Source organism: Anomalospiza imberbis, chromosome 4 (assembly GCF_031753505.1).
Source record: "Anomalospiza imberbis isolate Cuckoo-Finch-1a 21T00152 chromosome 4, ASM3175350v1, whole genome shotgun sequence".
In the NCBI taxonomy this organism is placed as follows: Eukaryota; Metazoa; Chordata; class Aves; order Passeriformes; family Viduidae; genus Anomalospiza; species Anomalospiza imberbis.
In genome coordinates, this window is record NC_089684.1 from 48,100,308 (window position 1) to 48,112,381 (window position 12,074).

Here is a 12,074-nt window from a genome sequence, read left to right on the forward strand (position 1 = left end):
TGTAAGATGATGCCTGCTGCTGCTTTTGTGGGTTTGATTCATGTCTTGAGATTTTTTATATGGGTGATGTGTAAATGCCTCTATTAACACTTAACACTCCCTACCACCATAAAATAAAATGTTGGTAAATATATATATATATACTGTAAATAAGGGCCTGCTTCTTTCTTTTGGCACTAGAATGCGTTTTTGTTTGCACAAACTATTCTAAATAGTGTTCAATATTTTATCTCTTTCTTCTCCAACTCTTGTGTACTAAATTTCACTGTGTCTTGTGTTTTTTCCCAATCTTGGTTTTTTGTTTTTGGGTTTTTTTTTTTAATCACACAACATAGAGCTGATAAAGCAGATGATGAGGACGATGAAGATCTAACGGTGAATAAAACATGGGTCCTTGCACCAAAGATTCATGGTGGTGATGTAACTCACATACTGGACTCCTTACTTCAAGGATATGACAACAAGCTTCGGCCAGATATTGGGGGTAAGCTCATAAAATGATTCTGTGTAATAGAAAATGTGAACTAGAGATGGTGTGCATTTTGACAAAGATGGCAAAAGTATGCTTATTGCAATATTTGAAACTCAATATAGCAAGCTAAATATAAGAGTAAGAAAATACAGTCATTTTCTGGAACTAGTAAAAATGTTCTATGCAAGATTAGGCTTCATGTTCCATTTGTAATCTTTTTTTTTCTTATGGAGGGTACTGGTTTTGGAGGACAGTGAGCAATCTGTAGTAAATCACTAAAAGGCAATTATAATTTGCTTTGTTTAACAAAGACCTTCTGTCAGAAAGAATTGTAGATATAAACCAGCCATGGTCATTTCAAAAATTGATCTTAAGCCTTTAGGATTTAATTAAAGAATTATCCCTAGACATTTTATTCTTACTGTAAGAAATTCATTGGGTCTATTTTGAGCAAATATAACTCAACTCAATTGTCTTCTTCCCTTAGCTAAGATTTTGAAAAAAAAAAATAAAGTATCTAAAAATATAACTTAGGACCCTTTTTTTTAGTGGAATATAGGAAGAAAAGCTGCAGCTGGTAGGAAGGCAGTTTTGTCTTTCAATAGTCAAAGCATCAATTTGCATATAAATATTAAGCATAAATATTTTGAAGAATCTTGTTTTGAAAATATGTAGTACATGAAACCTTTCCAGCTCCTTCCATGCAGGATCAAATAAGAAAAACAATATATTTTCTCTGAGTTTGTTTCCTGAAATGTGAAGGAAGAGGTGGAGGACATAAGTATTTGTGATGTACCTGGCATTCTCTATCAAAGGAATGCCATGTAAGTCTGTAAACAGCACCACAATCTAGACCTGTTTCATTTATGTAGGGGAAGAAGAAGACACAATTTGAAATTATGCATCTTCATTTGAAAGCTTCTGACAAATTGCTTTCTTTCCCAAACTTAGTTCTGTTTTATTGGTGACTGTTATCTTAGAGATGTTGAAAGGCAATAATTCTCTCCCAGTCATTATATAATCACATGTGAATCTCATGAAGTTTGGTTTAAGTCTTTTCCTTCATGTTAATTTAATTGAATTAACTAAAAACATTTAGACAACATGAAAAGTTCTCCAGCATGTTTTCCCTTAAATTCTCAATGTGTGACAAATGTTTAACTTACTGTTGGTTTTTCCTCATTTGATGCAACAGACAGAAAAGTAATTGTGAGGAAATTTGTCTCTTCTATGATTTCTTCTAATGATAGCTTGTAGGTGGGGATGAAAGAACAGAGAATTCTTTTTCTCTTCTCTCCCCATAAAACTTAAAAGTAAATGGAACAAATACAGAGGAGGAAATTATTCTGACATGTCAAATGCATTTAGATGGGCATGGAAGAATTTTGATGTAATTCTTACCTTCATTTTTCTGGTTATATTCTGAGTCTTGATAGGACAAAAACTGTCTTTTTATGAGTAAGTTAATGTACAGCTTTTTGGATTCAAAATATCAGTTCCCAAAAGACACTTAGTTCTAGCTTCTCTCACATAAATGTTCCTCTTAAAAGTTCTGTACCAATATGACCTATATAGGGCCAGCATCCATCCACCATACTAGAACATAAAGTTCATGAATAATCAGTCAGAGTAATGAAAAAAGGAAACATTTGGGACTATTCACTTTGTTTTAAGAGAACAAATGTTAAATATGATTCTGCCACAAGGAAGAAATTTTGGACAACATAAGATGAAATTTCTGACTTCAGGTGAAAGCACTGCATTCTGTCTAGTTGTTTGGGAGCTGCAGCAGATATTTGACAGACAAAAACAAAATCAGGCTATAGTTTATTCATCTTAATCTGCTTCAAATATGTGGATTAAATCTGGTCTCGGATTCCTTTCTTCAGAGTGTATGTCAGTTCTTGTACAACAAGGTTATTGAACTGGAATTTTCCTTATCTTTCAAACAATTAGAATACCACAGGACGTTCTTATGATTGAATTACAAAGCTCATTTACAATAGCAACATTTTTTGTTTTGAACATGGACTTTTTGGGTTTGAATCCCAGAGCAGAATTTAGTTTTCTTCATGGTGTTGACACAGAATTTCAGCATCTCAGAGTGAGATAAAAGTTTCATTGTTAAACATGCAGTTAGTTGAGGGAGATGTTAAAGGAGAGCCAAATGAAAATTGAAAAATTGGAGGCAAAACTGAAATTTAATAGGGGAAAACCACTCTGTCATTTTTCTGTTTGTCTCATTCAAATATCCATGAGTTGTAGGAATTACTTAACTTCTACCCTTTGCTATGTTTAGTAATCTTACTAGTCTTTAACGCAATTTATGTGGTAGGCTTGAGGTGTTTGGAGCATAAATGTTCTAGCATTCTTCTACTCAGTATGAAGTAGTAGAAGTGATCAGATAAAGTCTCCTATGCATGGTATAAATATGTTTGATTACAGATACAACCTTGGAGTGTTGATACACTAATAAAGAAAGACTATTCTCTCTGTAACATTACCTTCTGGGTGCATGATTTTATAACCACACTGTTTCAGCTCTAGTCCTGCATCAAAGTAGCTATTATTTTTGAACTTTTCTTTTTAAAGGAAAGAATTCTGTCTTCTCATTTTTCACCTCTCTCATCCAAGGGACACTGATACATTAATATTATCTTATCAATGTACGGATAATTTTTTCCAGCAGTGATATGTGTATGTGTGAAACACAGCTGCACTACCTGAGAATTTAATTAAAAATAGGAAGCAGTCATCACATATCTAAAACTTTAGTGGGTGTTTTTAATTAACAGTTTAAGACAAGTCATCATAGATGAAAATTTTAAGAATGGTGGGAATTTAAGGATAATTGCTCATGGATGTAGAAAAATTGGATACCTGGAGAAATTTGGATAGTTGTTATTGCCCTATAAGCAGGGCATGGGTAAATATTTACATCTCTCAAGTGCACTAATGTGAGTAGTCATGTTCTAAGACATATAAAGAATACATGGAAAATACAGGACTTTCAATCAGAAGTGCTAATTCTCAAAAACTAAATGTGTTAGAAAGTATTCTGTTGAACAGGTGCTCCTAGTGTAGAAGTGATGAAAATATGATATAGGCAGAAAAGTAATAAACTCAAAATGATGCCTAAAGATTTGTAGATTTTTATATATTTTTCATATATTTGTAACGTTGCAGACTGTTAATACATAGTTATAACTTCTAGTACTTTTCCTGACTTCTCCCATCTTTTAACAAACTCTTACTAATACATTCTTGAAATTCTGTTTATTAGTCTAGCAAGGACACTTTGTTATGCACCATACATTGTAAACACAATAACAGGGAGGGCTAAAGGACTGGGGACAACTTTTGTTAGATATACTAGTTAAATAACCATATAAAAATGTAGAAATACTGTATCACGTGTGCATATTGCCATATTGTACCACCGTGAATGCTTTCTATTAAGGACTTGCTTTTACATTCTCATTTTAACACTGTTTGGAAAGGTTCTGAGTTTCATTCCAGGCAGCAAAACAAGTAGGAAAATATCAAGGAAAGTTAGAGAGAGATGTATTTTTAGTTTAAGAATATTTTCCAAGAATTGAAGAAAATCAAAATACAAGAGCAAAATGTAGGCACACATATTCAGGGAATGTTGAAGGTATTGGACATGTGCACTGCATAGAAAATCGTGGAAATAATAAAAGTGGTGGGGTAGGAGTACCTGCAAAAGACAGATTTCTTTTAAATAGAAGGGTAAAAAGTTTAGAGAACAGGGCTCTGCTTTCATGAAAATCACTTTGAAAAAATTCTTCAGAGGTTGACCTGGAAGCCTGCTGTAGACACTTGAGGCTGAATTTTCAATATAAGTAGCCATTTAAGTAATAATCTTAGATAGCTGATTGTGGTAATTGTATTATTCCATTAAAAGCTATTACAAATTGAAGGACTGTTATTTCTGAATACGGTAGTCACCCAATTTATTTGATGAATAACTGCTTTATCACTATGGGGGATGCTTCTTTAGGCAAGTAATGAGGAGTTATGGAAAACATGCTCCAAGAAAATAAGCCTGGATGAAGTTACAAAAATGGTCTTAGTTAAAGTTAAAGAGCATAAGAAGTTTCATTAAAAACAAAGGTAATGTGACTTAGACCTTCATTAGAAAATGAGGTAATTGTGGTAAACTGTTGGGTTAGTGAATTTAGATGGACTACCATGCTCTAGGTGAATGTATTGAAGTAATGGATTGGAGGGATGAAAATAGCAGAATTAAGCAATAAAAAGTGCAATGTTCTAGACTTTTACAATAATAATTATTTGTGGCAGGCGATAGGTGTTAATAGAATCAGAATAGCTGATAAGAAGAGCTCTTAAGTGTAGCAAGAAGAGATATATCAAATACTGAAAGCTGGAAATTGAGCCTGCAAAAATATAGGCTAAAAACCAGGCACTTTGAATATCAAGGGCAATTATTAACATAATTAGTCAATGATTAAGATAGATTTTTATCACTATGTTTTTTCTTATAAGGAATAAACATTTTTTCATAATTTTTACAACCAGATGAAGTTTAGTCTAGTGAAAAAAAAAGTCAAAGCAGGAAATCAGAAAGTGAGTATATCTCTCTAGATTTGGCTTACCAAACAGGTTCCCTGTGTGCTTCAGCTACATTAGAAGCTGACCTTGTGATCAGCTGCTCTTTTGTGCTCTTCTTTCTCTGTCTCCCCCTTCCTCTTGAATATGCACTCTCTTGTCCCCTCACCTTCTTGCTTTACTCTAGCTTGCACCATACTATCTTTCAGTTTAAATATTTAAAGTGTTCAAGCCATTTCTCCCCTTGTTTGGAACACTGCTGCTCTGCACTTCATGCAGGACGTGTTAAATAGCCTTCTTCCTACTTGTGTTTTCAGGGCTGATACCAAGTTTTAAAATAAAATAGGAAGCAGTCAGGGTCAGAAAATCTTCTCAATTTGTTCTTCTCAAAGTATTGAAAAGGTATTTTCCTCCAGCGTTTGTCATTTTCATGAACTGTTATCACTTTTAGTTCAAGAACACAAGTGTTAATTAATCCTTCTAATGCAGAAGTACATTTCTCTGTACCATACAGAAGAACTAAGGTAACAAAATAAGCTTCTTCCAGTCCTCTTGAATTGAGTTTCTCTCTCTGGATCATTTACGTCAATTAAAATAATTTCAACAGAGGCAGATTTTTAAACTGTTCACTGGCTCTTAATACTTCTAATAATCTTACTCAGAGCAGTATGGAAAAGGCAAAATGAACTGGCTCACTACAGGAAAGCCCTTGTGGCAGATAAGTACTGCATGATGCAAGCTGGAATTTCTTAAAATTGACACAGCTCTCATTAAAAATTGTGTCACTGACAGAACTTGAAATTTAGTTGTTAATAAGGGATGCCAGTGGCTGGGATATCTATAGTGTGGTCTCATAGGAAATTTTTGATCTAGAATAATGATATTGTGAATTATTTTAGCAATTCATTTTTGAAGTAAAGCTGGCATATGACACAAAGACTGTTGGAAAGGGAGTGGCTGCATCTGCAGAGTATTTAATAGCTCCTTCAGTATAACTGGAATTGAGAGAGGGGGAATAAAGTAGGTGGAGGGGAAAGAATTCTGTGAGTTGTATTTCAATGAAGTATTCAACATTACTTGAGGGATAAGGCAAGATGCACTTTGATCCACCTCCTTGTGTTCTGGTCTAGTAGTGGGGCTGCTGTTATAAAAATAAATAGGATTGCAAATTAAAGGAAGAGGATATCTGTTTGCAGAATGTGATATATGACAAAAGGATTACGTTATATATGTTATTATATACATGCATGATAAACTTTTTTCTTACTCTGATATTTCAGTCTGTGTGTATGAGTTCTTGTGCTGTCTACCTTCCTTTATGAGCTCTGCAGAAAATGGAAACCTTTGCAGCTCAGAATCAAAGAATTACAGAATCACGGAATATTTTGAGTTGGAAGGGACCCATAAGTATCATTGCGGGAAGTACTTATGTTTTTTTTTCCTCCAGGAAATAAATTGGTTTCCAGAATCTGTTTAAACTTTCCCTGAAGCATGCTGGGGACAGGATGGTGATCAGGTGACTCTGTGCTCTCTGGTCCTACAGCAAATCCTTTGTGCAGCCTCACTAGTGTGTATTTCTGTCAGGCTTATGTTCACACCATTAAGCAGGTTTGGAATCAGGGCAAATTTCCTACCAAGTGAGCTTGGCAGGGAAAAGGTATCTTGAAATATTTAGGAAATGCATCTTGCCTGTCATTGTAGCTGGCAAGGATGTCAATGTTACAGTCTTTCTTTCTGTATGTATGTTAGACTTTTCAGAAATTAGGTTTGTTGTTAACCCCTGTCAATCTCTGAAATTTTGCGGTATAAAAATTTCAATCTGATGACCTAGGGTCCCTCTCCTATAAAATCAAAATGCCTTTTTGTTTGTGCCTTCCCACTTTTTTTATCTGCGGATTGAAAGAGATGCTTATTTTATTGTGTCATACCATAAAAGGACCAGCAGAGCTCTATGATTATTATCCCTCTTCATTCCATTGGGCACAAGGACATATATCCTCTTATGTCTACATTCTGGTTGTCCAGCACAAACTTAGAAGAAGATGCTTGGTAAAATGATGAAATAAAAATTCATCCTCTCCTCTTTCATTTGTGCCCTTTTTTTTTCTGTATAAATCAGTTAGGAGGAAAAAAAAAGAACTATCAGAGCCTCCTGTACTTCAGGTGTGCCTTTTATGAACACTCTTAGACTTTGTGTCCTTCTGAAAATGCACAGAGTAGAGAGTATATTCTGTAATGGAATACATTTTTTAAAGTTTTTGGTCTTTCTTCTACACAGTGTGAGTATTTACCCTGTTTTTAAAGAAAAATAAGTTTGGTAATGTTTAACTCTTAAATTATTTTTATTGATAAGCTTTCAATTTGGTGTTTTAACCAGTGTTTTAATCCAGCTGATGAAAGAACATTAGTAATCCCTAGGTGTGCTATAGCTTTATGAATTGAGGAAACTTGTGGTGAAAAGTTATTTTTTATCTGTTACATATTCTCAGTAGAATTTGATAGAAGGCACTTCATATTGATTCCTTGCAGCTGATAAACACATTTGTCCCAGACCTCATGGTTTGTTGTATGAAAAAAATGTTCCAAACTTGTTTTCTTTTTAGGACTGTATTTTTATGTTGTAAGAGAGTTTTGGGGTTTTTTTTTTTGTTTTATTAGTTTTTCCTTTCTTTACCTTTTTATCTATCTTATATTGATCAAAAAGCACAGTTGGAGATTGCATTATGAACTAAAGAGTTCAAGTTGATAATTCTAAAAAGTGATGAAATAAGAGAGCCAAGTCATTTATGATCCTTCACAGAATAAACAAACCAGAAATTTAATTATTCTGAAACTAATAAAATAATATCAGATATGCTGTTTTTAGTTAAATAAATTAAATCGCACTAACAATGCACAGAGTTACATAAATATGTAATTGTTGTGGTTACTATTTTGTTTAGTGAGAACTACGGTAATTGAAACAGATGTCTATGTTAACAGCATCGGTCCAGTTGACCCAATCAATATGGTAAGTTTTGATTATTGATGCAAAATATCATCTGCATGTTGCTATGGGTCAATATTATGAAATAATTCTAATCTCTATTAAAAATTTTTTTTATTGCTTACTGTGTATTCTTATGCTGTTGGATATGATTGTAGTTATTGCAGAGATACATTTAGTCTCTCTCTTTGAAATTGTTGTAATTCTAAAAATACAGTTTTTCTTTTAAAAAAGTGAGGTCGTACAGAGTACATTGAATCAGGTATCAGGTCCTTGTTTTAGTTTGCATTGAACATTTCCACAATATTTGTGTATATCTGGTTTATCTCCGGCCTGGTTTGATTTTCTGAAGCTACTCTTCAGAGCCCAAGAAAAATAACAATTGACACAGTATTTGAACAAAACTATTTTCAGTGAAGTGATCTATTGTTTGTTTGGTTTTCCGTCAAATTCACAGAAAGCAAAATTTGAATTTTTTGTCCTTCTTTTTTCATTTAGTCTTCTGTGTCCTTTCCAGTGCGTGTGTATGAATAGATGACTGGTTCCTTAGAAGTTAAGCAACGCATCTCCCCTAGTCTGTGGTACACCTGTTCAGATCTGACCTATCTGTTTAGTACCAACACTGAAGTAACAGCACTTACGAGGAAGTTGAGGATGTGGTATTGTCTTAGTTCTCTTAGATTATGTGTTGTATGAAAAGTTTACCTCCTTTACATCGTCCCTACAGAATTGCTGACAGCATTGAATTTGTATGGCAGAGAAAAGTTTTGTTCAGAAGCTGGAGCATGCCAGTGCAGAGGGCTTCTGAGAATTTCCAGAGAGTGCAGGAATTATCCATTATGATTAAGGATCTTGTGGTTTAGATGTATGTCATCATGTAGGGGTGGAGAACAGTGACTTTCAGTGATAGGAAGCCAAGTAAGAAAATCCAGTGGTACTTAGATACTGTGGGAAAAGGTGCAGGTCTGTGGCAAAGGATATTTGTTCTAGCATAATGGTCTAACCAGCCTAGGGCTGTCATTACCTGGGGCTGTGGCAGGGAAGTCTGTGTCTCAGGCCAGGAATGTATGTAATGAAATGTGTGATAGAGGATAAAGTGGCTGAGTGGGGAAAATTTTCCAGCTTCCATGTCCTGTGTAAGGGTGTCTTTGTTTTGTCTGTCTCCCTTCTGCAGTCTTTCTTTTGCTTCTCTCTGTCTGATTCTCTTCTGAAGGAACCTACTGTGGAAACAATCTGTGAAGATGTGTAAGGAGGATCGAATGAGTGGTAGAGACTTCTTTTTACAGTAACCTATGTAAACTCTTCAGCCTGTGGCCAGTAGGTATTGCACACACTGGAGCTGAACATGAGAAATGCTTACAGCTTCAGTTTTCTAGCTTTAGAGAGCCAGCACATGGCTGGCTTTGCAAAATAACCCTGCCCCATCTCCCATACCCTCCTCTTGTCTCTGCAGCCACTGGGCAGTCTTCCAGCTATAGTTCAGTTATGAACCTTGATCTCTCATGTGCCCACAGCTTCCTTCTGCTTACTCAGCCCAGGGCCTGGGAGTATCAGTCATGGAACTATTGCGTGTCAGTTGTTTAGGGGTCTGTCCACGTCTGCTAGAGCTGTGCTCGACTTGGGTGGTGATGTTCTTGCCATGCTGCTAGTAAAATCCAGCCATGCTAGCTTATAGTGCAAGGTAAGGATTGGAATCCTACTGAAAAGTAATATTACTTCACTAGAGAGTGGGATCCTGATAGTTAATAATGAATGTTTCTTTCCAACCTTCTGATTTCTCTTTAAAGAAAAAATAATTAAGCACACCACCAAAAGATAATAAGGTAGATGTTACTAAGATAAAGAAATTTAAAAACTATTCTATGCTCTATAAAAATGGACAGAAAGCTACTTAGTAATTTCAATTAGATTCTAAAACTACTGGGGCCCTCATAAAAGGGCAATTGCTTTCACTGGGTTTGCACTTCAAGAACATAGCTTGTATGAGCACCTAACCTCAGTACAGAGATCAAACCTTTGTAAAAATAAGTAAAACCATATACTTGAAAAGAATTTGATTAAGGTTTCCAAAAAAGTTCTTATTCTGGGAAACAACAGTCTCAGCAAAATATATAATAACAAATTTTACCCTGTAAGCTCCTTTTATGTGAGCTGTTGATTTCATTAGGAAGGCACTTTCCCTGGAGTCTATATTGTTTGAGATTTTTAGCTAAGAATCCAAAATTTACTTCCATTTCAAGGGCTGTCCTTAGCCCCTAATTTTATCATGTACCAATAGAATACATTTTCTGTGATTTCCAATCCCCACTGGATTACTCATTTCCCAGATACGTTAATTCACTCTGGCAAATGATGTCCTTTAACTATCAAGTTTGGACACAATATGGCACGATGTAGAGGGTATTTTTTCTGACAGTGATGCTGAAGCAGCATATCAAGGGATTATGTTTGTCTGAAAGCTTTAGAGAACACATACTATGAGAATAAACAGATTTGGTTTTTTAATTGTCTTTTTTGCTATTTGATAAACTTCTACTTTTGTAATTGAGGGCTATGCATGACATTCATTAGAGCTTGTTTGGGAAGGCTGTTGTATTTTGGCTTTTACTATTTAGCGAGATCTACACAACATTTTAGATTCTATAGTCACCCCATGATTCAGATACATTTTCCTAGAGCTTGTGATCTCTTCAGGCATCTGCATCCTGAGTAAACACTTTAAACAAGTGTCTAGATCAGTAGAGTATTTAGGCTTATAATACTAAGTCTAAAGATTTTTGAATCTGTCTTTTAGAGCTAATCTGTGCTACATATTGTGCAACAGCCACATAAAATGCAGCTAAGTGCCATTACGTGGCACTCTCAGGACTGTTGTAAATGTGGGAAGAAATGATGATGCTTGACTCTAGTTCAGAAGGTTGAATGATTTCTTTATTATAACTATACTATAATGCATTAATATACTATTTAAAGGAGATATTAAAACTACATACTTACTTTTTCTAACTATTATATCTAACTAACTAACAACTTGTGACCCTCTCGTGAGAGTCCAGACACAGGTGGATTTGATTTGCCAACAGGCTCAAACAATCCTTACTAGAATCTAATCAAGCAATCACCCCAGGTAAACAATTCTCCAAACACATTCTATATAAGAAAAACAAAGAGCAGAAATAGAAATAGTTTTATCTTTCTTCTCTCTGTGCTCCTCTATTAAAAAATCTTGAGAGAGAGAAGAATGTGTCTATCGAACAGGACTACCTGGGTATCAAGTCCAGCCAACATGGACTTGTGAAAGTAAGGTCCAGCTTGACCAACCTAATCTCCTTCTATGACAAACTGACCAGCTTAGTAGATGAGGGAAAGGCTGTGTTTTATCTAGATTTCAGTAAAATATTTAACACCATCTCCCACAGCATCCTTCTGGAAAAACTGGCAGCTTCCTGAAAGAAAGGAAGATCATGAGGGATGCACTTTGGCCCATACTTGAGAATTTATGAGATTTCCTAAAAGTTGTGTGGAGTCAGTGTGCAAACAATGGAAATTTTTGTAAAGTCAAGTATATGCACTTTATGCAGATTGGTTTAATTCTCCTGCAAATGGCAGGAATTCTGTGATCAATTTGTTCATAAGACAGGACAAGAGTACCAATGGGTCTTTGACTATTACCTGTTTCTTATTGTACAGTATCTTCTTTGAAAGAAGTTAGAATTATATTTTTTTCCCAATCTACATTTTTATTTCAGTTAGGGAAGATAGATTCCAATCATTGTGGTGCCTGTCAGCACTACAAGTGATCATGGTTAATTGGCTTACTCAGATGACTGTTTGAGATTGATGGACGCTGTTCATGTACAGCAGCTGAGTAAATGTTTTTCCAGTAGCCTTGAGCATTGTGGGTTTTTTTTATGGAATATACTTAAAAGTCAAACCAAATATTTCTCTAGCATTTCTTACATTACCATCTCTAGAAATTGAGTAATATTTCACAAGTACAATTTAATGATTGTTCTCTCGTTTTTT

General features: G+C 34.9%; 1 protein-coding gene across 2 annotated transcripts in view; it reads left to right on the forward strand.

Annotated features, from left to right (window-relative positions):
- GABRG1 (gamma-aminobutyric acid type A receptor subunit gamma1) overlaps positions 1–12,074 on the forward strand; it is a 52,475-nt gene that overhangs the window by 17,139 nt on the left and 23,262 nt on the right. The window contains exons 2-3 of one of the 2 annotated variants that reach the window (XM_068188396.1): positions 336–484; positions 8,005–8,072. In XM_068188396.1, the coding sequence (XP_068044497.1) occupies positions 336–484; positions 8,005–8,072 (217 nt within the window). The remainder of the gene's footprint in view (positions 1–335; positions 485–8,004; positions 8,073–12,074) is intronic. The other variant, XM_068188397.1, reaches the window with a different exon arrangement.